Source organism: Calonectris borealis, chromosome 2, assembly GCF_964195595.1.
Source record: "Calonectris borealis chromosome 2, bCalBor7.hap1.2, whole genome shotgun sequence".
Lineage (NCBI taxonomy): Eukaryota > Metazoa > Chordata > Aves > Procellariiformes > Procellariidae > Calonectris > Calonectris borealis.
In genome coordinates this window covers 122,085,914-122,107,518 of record NC_134313.1, presented here as the reverse complement: position 1 = coordinate 122,107,518, position 21,605 = coordinate 122,085,914, and the positions used below count along the sequence as shown (strand labels likewise).

Here is a 21,605-nt window from a genome sequence, read left to right as displayed (position 1 = left end):
GGGAGGGGGCAACAGTCTGGTCTCCGATGCGCTCTCCTGCTGCCTGCGTGCCAGTGAGGGATGCCGGGTGGACACCAGAGCTCGTTTAGATTTCTTTCCTTTGATCCTGATTCAGAAAAGATAAACTATATTTTTCAGCCTGCGAGAGAAAGATTGTGTGCCAGGCTCGTGACACAGCAAAGGTGTGCAATGTCAGATCTGTAGGAAAGGAGCCCAAATTCGAATGGTCGTTCTGACACAGTGGAATCACAGAGAAGGGGCTGGCGGGGTGCAGTGAGTGACTGCCTCCATTGCCTGGTGGTGTAGATAGCAAGGGTTTAGTGTGTGCCGTGTTTTTCTTCGCTTAGTGAAAGCAACAAATAAGTCTTTTGTATAGTGTTACAGGCGTTTCAGTGATAAGAGTCATTATAAGGGGAACCACAGGTTAATTCTTACGTCTTTGAAAATGCAGCCCCATGTGCAATAAAGATCCAGTCCTTCAAACACAACAACTCTGTCAGCGTAGCTCTTAGTGCTATCTCACTGACGCAATAGTATTTGTCATACCAACGGGAGCTGCTTGTCGTAGTAAGTTGGGTTTAACTGAATGCTGATTGAGATTTAGGAGCTCTGTGCGGTTATAGGTTAATAAAGGGACAAATGCAAGGTCTGCCTAAAAGCTGAAATATTTGATGCAACATGTAACACCTCCTGCATATTTTTGCATACATTTCTGCTTCCTTTTTAGTTTTCATTTGAAGTATTGTACTTACAGACAGGGTGTGTATTTCTATTTGAAATTGCTTGTTTGGTAGTAGACAAAAATGTCAAAATGTAATTTAACGCAGCTATTGGGAGCAGGTTGCAAGAAGATGAATGCTTAATTCCTCAGCAGATACTGGTCTGCTGTGCCCAAGTAGTTATGTGTCTTTTCTGGGCAGTTTGTGTCAGCAGAGGAGAACAACTGATAGTCTGACAGTGAGCATGTAGCCTGGGCAATGTTAACTCAGCTTTGGTGAATCTCTTGTCTAACACGAATTTACTTTTCTTGATGTGTGGGTTGCGGTGCATCTCAAACAGAATAGGAGCTAGCAGTGTTGCATAGCCAAGGCAGTTTAAATCCATGTGTTGCATTATTTCAGGGAAACTTGCTCAGGCAGCCATGAAGCTTGCTTGTGCAGACATCTCCCATACATCTATAATGGGATATCTCTCCTGTAGAGGAGACTACAGAGTAGGTAATGGGCACCCACACTGGTGTCAGTCTGAAAATGGCTTGGCTGTAGCTCAGCCAGTGTCTGCAGATGTTAATTGACTGAGCTTATGGTTTTCTCTGGTCCCTCTGCAGTGTAGACATGACTTTTTTCTTAGGGCGATATTCTGGAATACAGTTTTTCTGCCTTCCTGAGAGAAGACAGCAGGTAATGTAAAATATGACAAAACAAAAAAGCTTGTTGTCAGTTTTTATTTTCCCTGTCCTGTGCTTAGCTGGTTGAAGCAAACAAGTTGTGAACAATGGTACCTGGAACACTGTATTTGATTTGTGCATGTAACTAATCTGTAACTTAAGGTTGCGTTAGAGAAAATGAGAAGTTAAAGCTTTCCTAATTAGAGCTGCATATTTCCTGGGTTGTGCAGACAGTAAGAAAAAAAGATAGCCTGTAACTTGACTGGAACTGCAGTGCAGCAAGTCTGCCAGTAACACTTTACACATCGTCCTTTCAAGAGGGAGTCCAAAAGAGCGAGCTTGCCTCTGCAGACTGCGGGTGCCAAAGGCCTCCTCATACACCAGTAGTTCCCAGCTAGTGAGGTGCAAGGTGCAGCTAGGTACTGGCTCTTACTCCACAGGAGCACTGCCAGGTTAACTCCTTTCACCTGCTTCTGGCTGTGCCCCCAAGGTGGGGGTGCTTGGGAGTGCTTCTGGAGGCTGGAGAGAGATTCATCTAGGTTTATAGCCCCATGTCTCTTCACCCCAACAAGTTACAAGGTGACCATACAGAACTGGTGCTGTTACAGGAGAAGGAGTAGGAGTGCAAGGAGAGGGGGAAGAAAAAAAGAAAGAGAGGATAGGGGTGGGAAAGTAAGGAAATGAGAAGGAAGGCTACAGCAGCAGGGTTCAGCTAGAAAAATGTTGGGAACTGCTGTTCCAGAGCTGTAATAGCAAGTAAAACAAGGACACAGAAAACTCAGTGTTAATACCCTTAGACAAGAGAGGAATGTTGAATGGGAGGAAATGCAAGGCCCTTGTTGATGTTTTTGCTGCTGCCTGGTGGTGGATGGCGTGTTTGTAAAGTTCAGCTGTGAGTTTTGCAATAATGCAGAACTGAGAGGGTGACCAATCTTAAATGTGGTGCAGCATGCAAAAGTTAAAACAAATGGGCTCAAGTTGAAACAGTAAGCGTGAATAAAGGTAGTGTGAAGTACTATGCTATTTTTAAAAAAAAAAAAAGACAATGAAACATTTACAGTCCTAGTGGGAACGCAGTAGTACCATACCTTAGATACAGCGATCAGAGGGCTACAGTAGGCAATAAAGGGAGATAGTAATGTGATCTACATCTTTGTTCTTTGCAATGACTGCTCGAATCACTGATGTCCAATATAGCATAGAATAGATAAGCAATATACTATGTATTACAGTTAGTTTGGTCTCCAACTCTCAGTATTTCAAAGGATAACAAAATTAATGTTTACACACAGAAATTGTATTTTTTGTGGAGACAGGGATCACTTGTGCTTGCTAATGCAACAGTGAGCAAGAAATACTTAGTTTGCCAGCTCAGAAGGTCTTTACTACATCTCAAAAGCTTTAACAGAAGCAACTTTGAACCTGCAGGTTTTTCCAGTTCTCTGAAGTAGCAGCATAGGTTTCTTCTAGGCTAGCTCTTAACATTGCCGAGGTAGATTGTGACAATCATCATTTTCTCTTACGGCCTTTTCAGGGTAGAGGTGATAATTTTTTTGGTCCCTGTTTTATTAATGCGCTATTTTAATTTATGTCCAGTGTCTTTCTATATTTGGTTTAGATACCTGCTTAGGTGTAGTATTTAGATTTAAAATCTAAATGCTTTACAACCTTCATACCTGTATCTTCCCTACCCCTATATGGTAGGGAAGAAGTGTAGACTACAAATGGGAGAATAAAATATAGAGAGACTGAGTGACTTGTTCATGCTTGTGAAGGGAGAGCTGTAGCAGAAGCAGGTGAGAGCCAAATCCTGGGTTAGACCACCTGAGTGAAAAGGTATGTCTGATAGTTAAGGTGCTATTTCTGCCTTGAAAGATAATATTCAGAATATTTTTTTAGACTAGGCTGGTTCTGCCAGCTTCTTATTATGATTAAAACTTTAAAGCTGGAACTCTTTTCTGCTTCTCTGGAAAATATGTTCCTTAAGCCATGAAAGCAGTGTAGTTTTTAAAATAGATGCTAAAAATAATACCAGTTATATAGACAAACCTTCCCCCTTTAATTTTTGTCTTTCCCTTTTTTGGTTTGTTTTTTTTTTTTTTAAAGTTGATACAGGGCAAATTGAGAATTTAAATTCCTTTAATCCAGTGGCTTGCTGTTTTAAGTCCTGAGTCAGCATCAAAATTGCAAAGCTGTCTAGAAGACCAGAACAGCTTCTCCTGTTTTGTCTCTCATAAGGCTGTCTATTCAGGATAACTGCAATGCTGTGGGAAAGCATGACACCCCCATTTGTTGTTTTCTGTTTCCCAATGCAGTCCCTTCTGTAAGATTGCGCTTTCCTTCTGATACTTACTCCAGATAGGTGGCAATGCCACAAAGCTGGTTTGTATTTATATGTTCAGGATTAATATTTCTCTTTTTACATAGGTTAAGTAGCTTGTGTGTATTTAGTCTATTGGGGAAACTGTAAGATTGAAGTGACAGAATTTCTCTGTTGTCCTTGCAGCTCTGATAGTTAAAAAGTTATCATAAATTATTTTGTAATGGTTCATACTTAATGACAGTTCTATAAAGTACCTTCCATCTCTGATCCAAAGCTTATTAAGATCACTAACTTTGTGATCAGACCAAGTCAGGTCCAAGTCTAACCTTAGTCTCTACTGCCCTTGTGACTTGTGTCCTGTTCATAGATATTGCCCCAATTTTGTCACTCATCCATGAGGGTCCAGTGTTTATGTACCTTGGACAGTAACTACATGGGTTTTGTCTCCTCTCCTTTGCTCAGACTAGCCGCTGGCAGGCCTTGTAGATGGGGGTGCAATCACTTACCAGATAACTCAAACTCTTAGGTCAGTCTTTATTGCATTGTAATTTATTTATACAATACATATCCATTAGTTAAACAGAAATGATATAGACATTAACCAGGAAGCTGTTACCATCTGTCCTGAGAGATTGCGTACCACAAACATTAGGATAGAAAAAAACCCCATGTTTTTAATTGAGAAAACATGGCCTTGTTTTCCTTACAGTTCTACTAATGGAATTCCTCTGGCACTGTTGAAGTTGCTTCTTGTTTGCACTGATGTAAATGAGAGGAGAACTGTGGGGTTTGTGCCTTACGTGGATGTGTCTCTTTTGAGCCCGTCAGTCTCGGCATGATCCAGGCCCTCAGGATGGAGTTTCTAGATCTGACAGATGTCTTTGAGGTAATTTCCATCTCCCCCTGCTCTCCTAAGGGAGAAATTCCCTCTACATATTCATACTCCTGTTCAAATGTATTCTTCAGAAACGCACGACTTCAATTAAATCTTCCCCTCTAATAAGATGCTTCTAATAAAAGTAATAAAAGCGTGATTTTAGTGTGATCCATTTTTACTAAAGTCTTGTTCGCGCATGGCCTCTTCAAAATAATAAATAAATTAAAAATAAAAGATAATAAATTACGATTAATCAAAATAGTTAATGATGTAAACAGTTTTCTAAACTGTGACTAGCAACATCGTAATACAGCTACTTACTCCCTTCATGTATAGAAAAATGTTATAACTGCGTTACCGTCTGGTTTTGTGTGCTCTCTTTCCCCCTTTCCAAGGCAGGTAATCCAAGCCTCAGAAAACGCAAGTTTGTTTTAAGATTTGTAATTTTTTAAGATTATTTTTAATGGATTTAATATAATTCACATTCAGATTTCTTTATGCCATTTTTCTTCAGTATGGGAACTGAAACTGTTGAAATTGCATGACTTCAGTAGCCAAAGGGTTCAGGGGAATCTGAGATGTTTGTGAGCCTCTTGCTAAAAGCAAACACGTAGCTGGTAATGTAGTACTTAGGCTGAAACCGTACTCCTTCATGTCGCTTGAATTTCCAGAAGAAAAATGAAAAATTATCTGCACTAGGCATAATCCTGTTACCCTGCTCCTGGGGTGGCTGAGGTAGGGCTAGCAGTACTGACTTTGCCCTGTGACATTTTGATCTGAGTCATCGGGTGTCCCGCCAGTGCAGTGTTAAGCCCTGTGCCTGATACTTCCCTGTTGCTTTTACCATTTTAACCAGAGCGGAGTAGGTTTTGACCTGTTTGGGGTTTTGGATTGGGGTTGGGCTTGTTTTGTTTGGGGTTTTTTGGTTTTTTTTTTTTTAACCATGTGTGGAGTCCTGAAAATATTCCAATGGAAGTACAGCTTTCTATAGCAAATTTAAACCTGCTAATAATAGGCTTGCTTTTTTTAGCTGCCTTTCACAGACCTGTTAGAAATGTCCCATTGACCCTCCAAGGTTTTGTAAACCAGGGGTTGGAAATTGCCATGCTGACGGATATCTGGATGAATCAGCAGGAGACTGCCAAAAATTCTCAGCATAGCTGGGCTGTTTTGTTCCACTCCTGCTGATCAGATAAAGCTTTTTAGGCCTTGCAGAAGCCATTAGGAAAAAATACATGAATACTGATATTTTCTTATTATCCCTGCTAGAACTTGCTTTGGCAAGTTTTGACAGGCTTGTTGTTAGATTTTTTGTTAGATAGGTAAATATCCTGTTAGTTAGAAAACATACTTTCTCTGATTTCTGTTGCAAAGGAAGACTAAATATGCCCTGTTTTAATCAATGCAGTTTTACGTACAGAAAAAATGAAACTAACTTCGAAATTAACTCTCTTGCATTTTCTATCTATCTGGGGTTTGTTGGTTTTATTTAAAAGACCATCCTATCCTGTGGATCTAGATTGCCTAGTTTAGTTGTTGTGAAATAACATGACTCGTTATGTATGTTTGCTTCCTTTTGATGATGATAAAAAGTTAACTTTAGTGTTGTTGTCAGCTCTCAAAATACTGTCAATGAACTCTGGTTCTATGTGTGTCATAAAAGCTATTCTGAAGTATCTCTTTAAAGTATATAAAAACCCAAACTGAAAACCTCAAAAAATGCACATGATCTGCCCTGGTCTTATTCTTTTTTTTTTTTTCCTTTTCTTTTCTCTCTTCTTCCCCCCCCCCCCCCCCCCCCCCCCCCGCAATTGTTTTCATGTAATTGGCAGAACTTGAAATTCATTTGGTTTATATGACAAAATGTAACCTCTTCCCAAAGTTTAATGTTAATGGACTTCTAATAGAGGAAATGGTTGCAATGTACATAGTAATACTGTAGTTTTGCAAGACGCACCCATGTGCTTGACTTCACTAGCATGAGTAATTACATGAAAATCAGCTGGGTGACGATGATGATGGCGTTAAGTTTTATAACATCAGAACTTCAGGTAGCTTTCAGGTACACATTGGGTAAAGGCCCACATCATTTGTTAGTTCATTCTTAACGCATTCTTTGGTGGTCACAGGCCATTAAAACCCAGATTTTTGACATGGCTTATGGCAGGTCATAAAGACAGTTACTTCATTTATATAGGGTGTAATAGCGTATTTTAAGTGTTCATTGTAGCAGGAAGTGAATTTTAATTTGTTTTATTTACATTTCTAATGTGTATATTACATGGTTTTTTTATTATTCCTGTAATGCCAAATGCCTTCCAGATAAAAAAGAAGTCGTCGTCTTTGCTCTGACATGTCGTTAAGCTAAATTGATGTGTATGTTGTCATTGTGTCTCACACTTACCTAGTGGCCTCTCTTGTAGCCTGACACCGTGATTAAGTCCTTAAGCCCTTTGCCTTCATTGTTTACGTATTGTTTGCTCCAGAGCAGGAGGGACTGACACATTACATCTGTGTGGTATAAATTAAGTTCATATGCAGCATGATTCAAGGGAAGGCCAGTTAGGGCAAGTTACTGCTTCCGCCCCGCTACGGTCTTTTTTCTGGGGTATGGTTTATTTATATGAAAATACCAGGTTGGACAACATAAACAAAAACAGATGTTTGTGTATGTAAGAACAAGGAATTAAAAAAAACCAAACCAAACCTGGTCATGTAGAAGAGAAGCTGAAACTCCAAGCTCCTGTAACTTGACTCTAAGTTAATGTACACTAAAACACATATCTATTTCTCAAATAATGAATGGTGTTTATTTTTCATTTTGTTGCCTGATGATGCCTCTAAAGCAAGCATTAAATAACAACGTGCATTAAGTAACAAATCTGTCCTCCAGCCAGAAGTCAGAGTTGGAGGCCTGAGCTGTATCCTCTTAACCGCTTCTTTAGTGCGCTGCAGAAACGAGTCCCCACACTTTCAGACAGAGGTGCCTTAAGGCTCCTTCCAGTTTCTCCTTAGACAGTTCCACAGCAATAGCTTTTCTCCGTGCCACCCTCCCCCCCCCCTCCCAATTTAACTCAATAATATTTCTGAGAGCGAGCTGTCAGACTCTTACTGGAGTGAAACCACTTCCTGCATTTGCAAGAGAGACGAATTTTTATTTGACTGCTGAAGTGTGCGGTTCAGGACTAAACCCCCAGTTTTAATCACTATGTATTTGTCTAGCTTTCAGTCAGTCTCTACTAATACTGACCTTAAGGTGACTTGTCAAACTAATTCCTCTGTTAAATAGGGGTTTGCTTTTCCTGTGACCGTTTCATTCCTTTGCTTTGGGAAACAAAACCTCGGGGGGAGGGGGTGGGGAAAAAGGCTCAGAGTCTAGGCAAAAAATCCTGAAAGTCTGTGTTCAGGACTATCCCAGCTTGTTACTGCACCTGATGTGTCAAGTCTAAGACTTTCGTTTGAAAATTGAACACCTAAATTACTGTTTTCTTTCTTATTTTTTTAATGCAATATGATGTTACTGTCACTAAACATTGTTGTCAGGCATGAGTCTTTCATTATGTCACTTTTATTTTGAGCTGGCAAACCAGCATAACAATTTTAATAAGATTATTAAATAATGCAGTGAAGGTTAACCAGTTTCCTTGGCGGAGGGAGGGATTGAGTCTTTAAAATACTTGTTAAGTCCGTGTGAATGTATGAATACGTAAGCCTCCTTACAGAAATTGTGAAAAACTGGGGAAAAGGTAGGTAATAGATTTATCTGAACTTAGACCACCAGATTGTTTGGGTAATCACTGTTTCTGAAAATCATATAGCTTGTTTCCGTAAGTATCAGGAGTCATGAGGCTAAATTATAGCTGTGGTTAAAATACAAAGTAATTACAATGTGGATGTGAATTTTGTGAATGAGGGGGAGAGGGTTTTTTGGTTTTTTTTTTTCTCGCCAAAGTAAATCAGTGCACATTTTTATCTTGATTTTTTCTGTTCTGTGTGATGTGTGTATAAATACAAGACTGATATGCTTTAACATTAATCCATGCAACTTTCTTCAGATTCATAAAACATCTTAAACTCACTTGGCAGCATACTAAATGCTCAAAGCAGAAATATAAGAAAATGCCTAATTCTCCTAGTTTATTTATACCAGTTATGTTAGAAAACAAATACTGTAAATTGTCTGGTTCATCCACTTCTGTGCACCTAGAAACTTTGCGCTCCTTTCTTTTGCCTCTCACTGTGGCAGTAGCAGTTCCAGTCACCTCTCTTTCATGTCACTTGCACTAACATGCAGAAGCTTATCACTTATGTGCGTGGATGTAATTAATCATCCTGCTCATTAATAACCTTAATCTTTGGCTGTGAAAGATTAATTGTCCTGTGTGAATTTGGTCCTCTTGAAATAATGACTAGAAAGCAAGTTACCATCTCCTTTCCTGTCTAGGTAGAGGCAATAGTGTCTCCATTTAGGTCAGTGTTATGCAAACTGGAGCTTTCCCCTAGTACTTGACAGAACTTAGCTATAAAAGTTTTGAAGGAAGTTTAAGTTCCTAGGTACTTTTGCGATCCTCTCACTATCTTTTCTTTTTTAACAATTAAACTCAAAAATAGCTTGTGTGAACTTTTTTGGCAGAAAACATAATTAATGGTGAACATTTTCTCCCTTTCTTGGAATTAAAATGGAAAAATGCACTCTATTTTTTGCAAAGCAGTGAGAATAATCCTTACATGTTGAATTATGAGGAGGTTGAACCCTTCTGTTCAGGTATGTGCAATTCAGTGTATTTGGTAGTAGAATTATTGTATCCATTTTTGTAGAAGGTGGGTCTTCATGTAGAGGTTGTAGTGGTTTTGAACATTTACAGTATTGTACAAATACTCTGTTAAGAAGTATCTTTGGAAGAAGTTGCTGAGTGTATAAAGAGCGGCTTTCAAAACGTAGCATTGCAGGTGTGCTCTAACATTGAGTGGTGTACGTTCACAGTGCAGATTGATTGATCCCCTGCCAAAGTCTTAGGAGCACCTTTTTTGTTTTCTCAAATGCCTACGTTTGGTGAGAGTTACATTGAGACTACAGTAAGCGCCGTGCAAACTGGAGTAGCACAGTTTCTGGCTCCAAGATGGATCTTACCTTCTGGATGGGCAAGGTGCAGAGACGGAGAGGACGGGGCACGGCAGCGAATGTCATGTTAGTGCGCTTATTGCAGTGGAGTGGACTTGGCTAGGAATGCTAAAGGGGAGGTAAAATGAATGCCATTGAGGAATGGCGTAAAGGTGGTGGGAGAAGCATGGCAAAGTAGAAGACTTAAGAGGGACATAAAGCCAAAGGAGGAGGTGAGAGTGGGAGACAGCTGTTGTTCGGGAAGAGCATTCTCCAGGCAAGACTAGAAATTCCTATCAAGATCTTTGCCTGGTCTGCTTCTGCCACTATAACTTCACAGTGGTTTGTTTTTGCAGTTTTACCCCAAAGCTGTGAGTCAATGGATAAGGAGAAAGGAAACCTCTTCCACTTGCTAAGCTTCCCCTTATCTGTAGGAGAGACCCTTCCCTTCCCAGGTCTGATGAAGCAAAAAGGGACCCTGCCAGCTGTGCCAGGAGTTTACTTTTTTCCTTGCGTGACAGTGTCCAGTTCTTGGTTCAGTTCCTGCTGTGGCAGCTCATGTGGGCACCTACCTGATCACTGTTCTCTTCATTAAAACACTTGTTGCCTTTCCTCTGGGGGGAGTGGAGGTGGCACACCGGTGGATTTAATATGTAATTAAGTAAGTCTTAAAAGCACTTAGAGAGTCTTCTGGGTAAAAAGTGTTCTGATAAGCACAGGAGTCTGGTTTCCAAATCCATTATTTCGTGTTTGATTTATTTAACTTTTTTGCTTTTTCAGCTCTCTTTCTGCAATTTGGAATTTCCCACATGATCCCCATGTCATTATGCGAACAGAGGTCTACATGTCTTGCAAAGCGGTGAATGCTGTTTCTGACTCTCTTTCAGATGCAAGTATGGACATAATAGCCTATGATGATTACTCCAGTCCACCGCTTCAGAGATATTGAAAGGAAGCCTGAATACCTCCAGCCAGAAAAGTGTGTTCCACCTCCTAGCCGCGCTTCCCTGGGAACAATGTGGTTTATTCGAGATGGCTGTGGTATTGCATGTGCTGTCGTTACCTGGATGCTGGTGTTCTATGCCGACTTTGTAGTCCTTCTTGTCATGCTAGTTCCATCGAGAGATTATGTTTATAGTGTCATCAATGGCACACTGTTCAACACCTTGGCTTTCCTCGCTTTGGCTTCACATTTTCGTGCTATGCTGACAGATCCAGTAAGTATATCTCTCTCTGTATGTCTCGGAAAGAAACAGGCGGTGTTTTTCGTGTCTGCTAGATGTTGGGTAACTTGGTTGCTGAGTGAGTGGCAGATGTGAATAACTTTTGTGTGTCAGCCTGCTGAGTGAGGCTGCTGATGTGGTATGCTAATTTCTGATCCCACTCAAGTCAGATGCAAAGTCAAGGACCCAGCTTTAGATTCCCTTTGTGTGAGCAGCTCCTCTTTTTGCACTGGGAAGGAGAGTGTTTCTCTCTGACACTCTTTTCTCCCCAGTGGCAGATCTTGTGTTTGTGGCTTGTTGTGTCTTGACAAACAGGAAAGCTGGAAAAGCTGGTTTTGGTTGTCTGCCTTGGCAAGTATTGCTTCAGCAGAATGGACTAGAATGTGTGTTGTTTTGAAAAGCCATGATACCATCTCTCATGCTAGTGATTTAGTTGAGTTTATTTGAACCATGCTGAAATAAATATTATGTGAGCATGCTAAGAGCTGACAGTTCTTAGGCAAGTGGGAAGCGTCAGCATTATAAGACCCCCTTGTATGCCTCCGTAGGACATTGCTTTATGAGAGATCTGGTCTGCTGCTTTCTTGTCTTTCAGCTAGTGAGAAGATACAGTGTAGTATCATGATGCTTATTCTGAGTGGCCTGCGATGATTTATTTTGCTTAATAACGTCTGGACAGTAGATTCAGTTCAAAACCCCATCTCCACTAGTCAGTGGAAGGAAAAACAAGCTTAGACTCCTCTTGGCCCCTTCCTCCTCGGTGTTCTTGTTGCTATTGGGGGTGGCGGTGTGCTTCTGATACTCTAAGTATTCCTTCCAAACGTCATTTCCTACTTGAAACCTTGTTAGGTGCCATTAAAACTTCAGTGTAATCTTTGTTTCTTAGTTTCCAGCTCTCCCAGAAGCCACAGCACTGCAGAAATGGCTTGATTTCACAGCTTATGGTAAAGACTGGTGCATTGCACGCTACTGCTGCTGGGCAGAACTGTAAGCAGTAGTTGAGCCTCTGAAACTTCTGGTCGTTGGACTCGGGAATAGAAGGTTGCAGCGATTTGTTATATAGTTTATATCCTAGGGGTTCTTGTTGTTGCTGTTAATTATTGTATGTTGTGTGGCTTTAATGCCTAGGGACCTTCAGGTCGCTGGAATTATTTTGCAGAGTTAGCAGGAACTGTTCTGAAACAAAAGCTGTATTCTGAAGCAGGCTGGGCAAGCAGTGTTGGAGAAGCAGATACAATCTCTATGCAGAGTAATTGGGAAAAGATATGTTAATTCCTAGTGTGTGGTGGGATTTTTGGTGTGTGGATGGTGAGAGCCAGTGGGATTTTGTTGGGGTTTTTTGTGAGGAAATCAGCTACACAAAATGGAGGAGGGAAGGTAAAGTGAGGGAATGCAGCAACATCTGGCAAACAGTGTGAGTCAGGGGTGAAGGAAGCTGCCGGGACATGGAGAACCAAGGGCATGTCTAGGATCAGAATGAAACAGAAAGCACTGCTGAGGCAAACAAATAGAATTCTTACTATAAATAAATGAATACCTGAATTCTTCAGAATCTGATAGCGTGTGTCGTGCTTTTCAGGAACTACTTCCTGTGGGTTCTTGCTAAAAACGTTCCTAAGGTTTTGAGCTTTGCTGCATACTAAAGAGAGAGAACATGAGTTGTAGCATTTTGTGGAAATTGGTCTTGGTAATTTTTAAATTGGCCTGATGGGAGGTTTCTGTGGAAAAACCCAAAGACTGCTCAAGAAAGCCGTATAGTACTGATTTAATGTGCAGTTCTCTTATTGACGTGTATTGTTCCTGTTTATTGCTGTTGGGAGGTTGTATAGATGTGATAAGAGACTGTTCCATCAGAAATCTGTTAAAAAATTATATCCCTGTTTTTATTTCAGTATAAAAGCCTTACATCCACAGAGGTGCATTTGTGCCAGTGTACCAGCACCGATTTCATACAGCGCATTTTATGACCTTTTTTTGGAGCCCCAGAAAGGCTGGAAACTCTTGAACTGAGGCTCCTGCAGCAGCAATACGTTACCTGTTTAAAGACTTATATTATAAAGTGGAAATTGCACAGCTGAGAATGTTTTGCCTAGTCTTATTCATGTGGGAGGATTCTTAGTGTTCACTGAATGTTAAACCCTAATTTAAATAACAAATACACAATGGAAGCATAGCTATAAATACATGAGGCGTTTACCAGCAACTCTTAACGTACACAATGATACTTCAGAAGTAGCTGCTTCTACTGGAATAAAACATCTGCGGTTTCCAGTTTGTGATATGAAACACTGGCATGATAAATTTGTTGATAGATGTGAAGAGAGGGATGAGGATTCTTAAATATTTTAAGGTTACTGTAGGATTACAAAAGACTAATTGCTTAAATGAGGATTTACTGATGTTTAAAAAATGAAAAACCACCAGCATGATGTTTAAGTATGTGGTTCCATATATTAGGACCTCATTTTAATTTTTTTTCTGAATCTTCTTGCTCTTCCTGAAACTCTGTTGAACTTAGGGAAGTTTTTATTTCTTTCTCTTCCCTCCCCTCCCATAGTTTTAAGTCATCCTATTGTTCTTAGCACTGGTAATGTCCAGAGGTTAATCTTCTAGTTTGTTTTTTTTCTGCAGGGTGCTGTACCCAAAGGTAATGCCACAAAGGAGTTCATCGAGAGTTTACAGCTAAAGCCAGGACAGGTGGTTTACAAGTGCCCAAAGTGTTGTAGCATCAAACCTGACAGAGCACATCACTGCAGGTAAAGTTTTTTCTGAGGTTTGCTCTTTTATCGAGACCTCAAGAATTATCCAGTGTGCCTTGATCCAAATTGTTATTGGAATCTGACACTTGAGTGGTTAAATCGAGATTGGCATCCAAATTCTCTTGCCAACAGCACAAGACACGTTCAAGCTTCTCTGAAAAAATCTCAGGCCTTTTCTGACAAGCTTTCATCTGTAGCAGGCTGGGGCCACTTCTTGCAAAGTGAAGAACACTTCAAATGAATGCAGCCTTGACACCAGACCTGTAATTGACACTGCATAAGTTTTCATGTAAACGTGACTTAAAAAGAGGCATTATATACCAGAATGCATAGAAATCCATAAAATGTAATGTCTCTCAAAAGGTCAGTGTCCTGCCTATTTTTGGTTTTATTCACAAACCCATTTATCTCACTGTAGATGCTATTTAGAAGTGATACTTAAGTTGAAAATAAAGTTCAGGTAACTGTATATATTTTTTAAGAGTTCCGACTTCCACATTTGGTTTGAGGACTGTGACTTGGGTTTGTGCGTTGTGATAGATCAGTGTGCCTACTGATTTGTCATGTTCTCTCCTTTTTCTGGTGGGGTAAACTTCCCTGAAGAAAGAAACTGATACTGAGCCGTTTAGTACTAAAGGCAGTGAGCAAAAAAATAACTACTTCCTAAAGTTCTCTTCTGCTTTTAAAACAAGTGAACCTGCTTTCCAGTAAGTAGTTAATGAGTTTGCACTGGTGTCCCTTCCTTACTTACTCAAAAACCAATACATACTGAGAGAACTCTCATCACGGTTACTGCTGGTTCATGCAGGGGTCTTGTGGGGAGGGGAATACGTGGTACTGAGCCGAACAAACTTGTTCTGTTGTTTGCATTTTTCATATTTATTTTCAGACTTCTAGTTTGCAAATGTTTTTCTTTTTTTGTTGCTTTTTTATTTTAATCAAAATCAGGTTATTCAGCAGGAGCAATGTGATCGTGCCTATCACTTATTAATGCTACTGTAAAATCCCCTCTGACACTTCTTCAATTATGAATGAAACTTTGCATCTAAAATGCTGTCTTGCTGATGACTCACAGCGTAGGTAAATGAAAAAGACTCTTTGGCTAGACAGAAAACCTCATCTCCATGGTCCTTATTTCTGTGCTTTAAGATAACTTTATAGACATTAAGATTTGAGAAGCTGATCCACTGAGCACTGATGCTGTTGAGAATCTTCAAACATTTTTTTGTGGGGTAGGGGGATTTATTGGACTTTCACACATCAAGGTTGTGCATATGCATCGGCAGGAGGTACTGCTAGCTGTATGCCTGAGGGACCAGGGTGCTTTTTGATTCATATCCTATTCTGTGAGTCCCCCATGCCCAGCAAACTACTCCTTCCAGCATTTGGAAGCTGGGTGGTTGAGCAGGGGGAGCATGTCTGAGTATGGGCAATCCCTGCTGCCTGTAGTTTTCAGTCTTAGTTTCTGAGTTTCCTTTCCCACCAGCTAGTTTCACATTCTGCCTCTCATCCAACTGCTTTTGGTATGTATGCATGGAATAAAAACTCTCCTCTCAGCCTTTGCTACCTCCTTCACGGAGGATGTCTTTGGCTTGGCTGCTTCAGGTTGTCCCTCTGAGGAACTAGGACCGAGGAGCAATTGAAGAGGTTGCTTGGGTACTTACCTGTTTTAGAGCCCAAGGGAAGCGTATGCGCGTCTGCACAAAGTAAATGAGACCGCAGGGAGGCATCCTCCTGCTTTACACCACCTGCCTCGCCTTCCCCCCCCCGCGCTTTTTTTTTAAACCAGTAATTGATTCGTGTCGTGTGAAGTATGATGTTATTTGGCAGATAAATTGTTTTCACTGTGCCAGCTGATTTTAGTCCCCCTGTAGCTCAAAAACAGTTTCAAGCTGCTTACTCTAGCAAAAGGAGGCTTTTCCTGTTGTCCGCTGCACCTGGGGCTGGCAGGTTATAGGGTACCCGTGCCTGTCTGGGGAGAAGCAGCTCTTCATCTGGCCCCATGCTGAGAAGCTGGGACCTGCCTGACCAACCTTTCAGTTAGGATCAGGGCTATAGCAACTCATTTGTTTTTCAGGCATGGCATGTATCCTTTGGGATTACCCCTCCCACCATGCAGAGTGAGTGCAAGGCTGTTCTGACGGAGAGGTTTGCTATAATTTATTCATACGTGCTCATAAGAACATGTTTATGTTTTTGTTTGAGTTTCCCTTAAGCATTTGGGTGTTGAAGTTTATTGTTTATACTAAGGTCAAAATATTTTTTTGTTATAAGAAGAAAAATAAAATTAGCAGAGCCCTTGATCCTTTCTGTTTCAGTGTTGCCAGAATTGTTCTGGAATGGCTGTTTCCTTTCTGGGTCTGTTGTTTGTTTTGGGGTTTTGTGTTTTTTCATATTTGATTTCTGTGCCTGTTTGTGCGATGTGGTATCAGGAGACTGCCTTTCGTCTCCTATCATATGAGAAAGCGGCAGAGAAAAAGACTTCCTTTATTATGTGAGTTGAAGCAGTTACTGACTAAGCAAGAGAATGATGTTCAGACAAAGTAATAATCTTTTAATTATTTGACTTCTAGCCACAATGTGCATGCTGGCAAGAATTTGAATTTTGATTTTATTAGTCTGGTTTTGTGAAGTGCTTTAACATCTAATTTTACCTTGAACGTATATTGTGGTACTGTCTTCCTGACTGACTGCCACAGCTGTTTTATGCTAGTACGTGGCTTACCTTGATGTCAAGAATCTTTCCTAATGCTTTATTTAATTTTCTTTTTTGCAAGTTCCTGCTACCAGCTAATGTTAGTAAATAAACCTTAGTCTGTTATTAGCAACTCTGAAAAATATCTTTATTCATTACTGCTTTTCATATCTTTCTGGTTTTTGTTTGGTTTTTACCTGTGGACATTTTCACAGACCAAATAGGTTAAAACGAAACTAAATCACAGATTTTTTCCATCTGCCTGAATGTATTGTTCAAACCCTATTTTGGCAGAACCACTAATGTGAATATTATGCTAATGTGTCTTACTTGGCATTAATTTTTTACAATGGTGATTTGGTATTGTATTGTTCATTTTGAACAGACATAGTCAAGCAAGCAAATCACAAATATAAATGTTGTGATCCGTAAACTTACTTAGGTTTAAATTTCACCTCTCATTCTTCCCTTTAATTTCTGTGTCCCCCAAGCCCCTGTGACATCTTGCATTCCTGGAATGAAATGTGCTATAAATAAAGACTTGTATTCTTTCAGTGTTTGCAAGAGGTGCATTCGGAAAATGGACCATCACTGCCCATGGGTCAATAACTGTGTAGGAGAGAATAACCAGAAGTACTTCGTACTGTTTACAGTAAGTATTTTGCAAGTGGTGTTTGAGGTTGCCCAGTGGGCAGCACTGAAATGCTGTGTGTGAAGCAGCTCCGAAGGCTGGCTTTCTTTTTTCCTTGTTTCAGAAGAACTTTACAGGGAACTGTTGCAGACTTTGTTTCGCCAATTAGGGAACACACATAACACAGCAACAGGGGAAAAGGCATCACGGGAACTATTTGCCAGGGTTTTGTGAGGTTTGTGTTGACAGTTGTTCAGCACGCTATTTCGTAATGCGAGTAGTTTATGAGCATTGAGCTCTTTGAGGCGTGGGCCATCCTTTTACACTGTTCTGTGGCTGGTAGGGTCCCAGGCCATATGTAGGGTACCTAAATGTTGTAGTTGTACGAGTACCTGTGTGGGATCATATAATAAGAGCTGTTGCCACATCTTAAGCAAGGAGTGGAAAGTCTGCATCCCCTTTGGCAAGAATTACCCACCTTTTACTTGCAAGTGGTTTATTTTTGTACTTGAAAACCAAGGAGGTGTTTGACTTTTTGTACTGTATCTGTGGCATCATGAGTAAGAAAACAGGAGTGCAAACTTGAATAGTACCTATTTATGGAAGGGTTGAAATCTGTTTCATCAAAGCCAACTGCAAATACCCCGTGGGAGTAGTGTGAACATTACAAGGGTGAGGTTCAGTGATGCTCTGTTTTATTAATAAATCTTTTGAGACATCTGTAGGTTCGAGAAAGAATGTTCTCATATTACCAAGTAAAAGGGGGAGATTTTCACTTAAATGGAAAGGTGGTGTGGTTTGTTAGGATGTGGATTACAGAACAAACGGAATCCCGTTTCTTTTCCTTGAGCAAGGTTTTTTTCACCATGACAGGTGAGCTAGGTGTTTTAATACTATCAGAAGGATTTCTATTTCTGTTAGAACTGACATCTACTTTTGAGCAGGCTGTATTAAACACTTAATACAGTTGAGTGAAACAAAATAAGGGTTGCTGGTTTTGTTCTTAGTTATTCTTTTTGAGATTGGAGGATGTGAAAGAACGGCAGCGAGCTCAACTTGCTAGGAAATACAAAATACTCTCTTATCACCTTGTACTGCTTCCACAGGAGTTGCTTGTAACAAAATCTCTCTCACTTCTAATACCTGCCAACGTTTGTCAGAGCCTGTAGATTCAGGAGAGTCATCTTTTTAGCCGTCTTGGTAAATTGTAGTGTGTGTAGCATTGCATATAGTTTAAAGTTTTTTGTTACAAAGCTAAGACCTAATTTAAAACAAAAAGGATTAAGTACAAAGTATTAAAGCTTGAGAGAAACTTTCCATGCCAGTGTCTGCCTCAGGGAAAAATACTTATTATAAAAAAAATACTGTTTTTCTGAAACTCATGCTGGAAAATAAATAAAGTGCTTTTTGTGGTTAAAACAAATTAGCTGTTGTTTCTCTGGGAAACTATAGTGCTCTCAAGAGCAAGGATGTAAGCTTTGACAACATAATACCTTGATGTTAGAGCGTTGCTGTTCTCTGAAAGTTGCCCTGTACTCGGGGGAGATGAGGACAGTAAGCTGTGTGGAAGGCCGTGCTGGGGCGCAGGAGGCTGGCTGTTGTGTCCAGCTGGCTTTGAATGAAACAGTCTCCCTCCTGTGCACTCAGAGCTGTTGGTAAGGCCAGAATGAGTCTGTGTAGTCTTGGCATTTGCCAGCTTCAGGGTGCTTGTTTAGGGGGGATGGGAGGACTGGGTGGTTTTGGGGTGGTTTTGGGGTGGTTTGTGGTTTGGGTGTTTTTTTGAAGTCTTAACACTTTGCTTTATTTAAAGTGTTTGGAAGATTTAGCATTTTGGTCTTTAAACTTACCTATATTACATCCTTTATTTTTCAGATGTATATAGCACTGATTTCCCTGCATGCTCTAATCATGGTGGGATTTCACTTCTTATATTGCTTTGAAGAAGACTGGACAAGTGAGTACTAACAAAATCTCTCATTAAAATACCAGATTAACCTATGAATAAGACCTTATAATGTAGTTTGCTTGTAGGGCAACCCCTTTCATGCTGGTTTCAGAAGAATGCTGGTTGGACTCGATGATCTTAGAGGTCTTTTCCAACCTTAATAATTCTATGATTCTATCAGGGCTCTGCTGTGCTATCTCTATTTTTTTTTTAAATGATCAATCCTGGAACTTCATAATTCTTTCTGAGCTGCTGGGATCTCTGTCCTGAAAAGTCCTGTTTCAACTTAAGCCTGATACGACCTAGGGAGAAGCTGAGATGTAAAGATACCTAGATAGTATGTGTGCGATAATCTACTGTTGACATGAACGCAGCACTGATTTCCTGAATGCCAACACAAGATAAGAATGTGATGCTTTTTTTAAAAGGGTAATGTGAATCATTCTTGCAAGACTGCCAGGAAAACATGCTAACTCAGATCCAAAAATCCACCCTCACAAGAACAAACAATTCCTTTCCACAAAAAAAAACCCCAAACAAACAAAAAAACCCCAGCCCTTACTCTGGAGCAGCCAGTGAGTAAATTTTCACAAAGCCAGTTGAGATGTGTTATTAAAAACACAAATGGATATAGGAAATCCTCCAGGTAATGCTGAGTCAAACAGCAAGCTGTCAAAGAATGTGTGTGCAGATGTATATGCTGCTTGTGGATTTTTTTGCAAGAGCATTAGCTTTGTTTTTCTTGGAATTTCAGTTGTGTTATTCAATATAATGACCAGTTTTCGTTTATAATACTGCAGAGGATGAGTACATTTACAGCTATGAACTGAATTTGACAAGGTTGTTCTGCAGTTCAGAACTTTGTAAAACAGCTGCCAGCTGTCACTGAGAATGTCTGGATTTGACTACAGTGGCCAGGGCCAAAGGGCAAGGATACATCAAAAGATAGTTTCCTTTGCCTGCTTTCTCAGAGCCTGTATCTGTGGGGGAAGCACTTCCCCACCTGTCCCAGGTTTAGGTGGCAGAACAGAGCAGTTATGAGAGATGGATCTGTTGTTCCAGCTGCCTTGGATTTGTGCTGATTGTGTTAGCCCCTGATTATGGTGTACCTGTTAAAGTTTAACATCTCATGAGAAAAATAGATTTTTTTGGTGATACTCATTCTTGGATTTCAGAAAAATCTGGAGATGTTCTGACACTTACAACACTCAACTCAAGACTATGATTTTTGCCCTATAACATTTTCCTTCCCCTTCCTTTCTTCTGCTCCTTTTTTATAGTTACCTTCTCAGATTTTTTCAGCTCTTGCCTGAGTTTGCGCTATAGAGTATGAGAAAAAATAAGAATTTGGCTTAATCTGCCCTTCTTTAGGTTATGACTTAGAGGAGTTAATGAAAGGAAGCATACTCTGGTTTTATTTTGGTACTGCAGAAATAATTATCCTTGTGTCCTGACTACCAGCTTGAGTTTTCTAATGGGACTTTATCACTGTGGAAAATCTGTTAAGATTAAGGTTTAAGAGAGAAGCTACAGGTGAAATGGACTCTACAGAGTAGAGTAGAGTCGAGTCCTAGCCAGGGTGCTGGGGAAACACCTAAGTGGAAAAGAAAGTTGCATTCTTGAAGTGTTGCAGGGGTTTTCTTGTTTTGCTTTTTTTTTGAACTTGCAGGAGTGATCATTTCACTGTTGAATATCCTCAAGAATGTCAGAGCTTCCCTGTGCACCTTTTTGAGAATGGTGATCGTATAATTTATTTTGACAGTTTGAGTATGGAAAACTCGTAGCTTAGCAGGTGTTTTGCAGCTGCTGCCTTACCTGCTCTCTCCCCTTCCAACTCTGTTGTTTTGTCTTTGCAGAATGCAGTTCCTTCTCTCCACCAACCACAGTGATTCTTCTCATCCTCTTGTGTTTCGAGGCTCTTCTATTTCTCATCTTCACCTCGGTTATGTTTGGGACACAAGTACACTCCATCTGCACTGATGAAACGGTGGGTGTCTCACGCGCTCTCTTCTTTACCCTCTCTCTCTCACCGTTTGTATAAACAGTGAAGGGCCCCAGGGTTTTACCTCATTGAACGGGGAGTTCAAGTATGTGTACCCTTTGAGAAAAGACCCAACGTAATGAACTGAGCTAGCACAGTGCTGGGTTGTGCTCTCTGAAGGTTACTGTGAGAAGCGGTGCACACCTATGTGTTGGCTGGGATGCTGTGTTGACTACCTCTGATAAGGTAGGCATTGGTAACTGAGATTACTCTGTAGAGAGTATTTGTCCCTGTGGATTCGAGAACCTTCTTCCTTTAATGAAGTGCTTTTACATTGCTATTGTCTGAAATTCAGCTGTGTGTCCCCTGGTGTCACTGTTTACAGCTTTATGCGCTGGAAAGCCAAGATGAGTAGGTGAGGGAGGGATATACACACACACACACACACACTTCTTTTAGTCTAGAAGATTCCAGTTTTAGCTGCTTGTTAAACAGTTCAAAAACTCTTGCCAGAGGGAAAAAGAAAAGGGGGTGGAGTAGGCTCATGGAAACCTGCTGGGTACAGTCTGCTGCAAAGCCACCACGTCGTCCCCAGTTCAAAGATGGCATAGCAGAGGTTACATAGTAGTGTTGCAGTCCATCGTATATCCCTGCATTTGCCCACTTCTGTAAAGGTGGAGCTG

The 21,605-nt window shown here is 40.5% G+C and overlaps 1 protein-coding gene across 8 annotated transcripts in view; it reads left to right on the top strand.

Annotated features, from left to right (window-relative positions):
* Positions 1–21,605, top strand: part of ZDHHC3 (zDHHC palmitoyltransferase 3) — a 34,375-nt gene that overhangs the window by 1,361 nt on the left and 11,409 nt on the right. For 5 of the 8 annotated variants that reach the window (XM_075143203.1, XM_075143206.1, XM_075143202.1 and 2 more), the window contains 6 exons: positions 4,420–4,596; positions 10,576–10,905; positions 13,543–13,667; positions 16,921–17,017; positions 18,869–18,950; positions 20,798–20,928. In XM_075143203.1, coding sequence (XP_074999304.1) covers positions 10,600–10,905; positions 13,543–13,667; positions 16,921–17,017; positions 18,869–18,950; positions 20,798–20,928 — 741 coding nt within the window. In that variant the 5' untranslated portion in view covers positions 4,420–4,596; positions 10,576–10,599. The remainder of the gene's footprint in view (positions 1–4,419; positions 4,597–10,575; positions 10,906–13,542; positions 13,668–16,920; positions 17,018–18,868; positions 18,951–20,797; positions 20,929–21,605) is intronic. The other 3 variants (XM_075143204.1, XM_075143205.1, XM_075143208.1) reach the window with 1 other exon arrangement.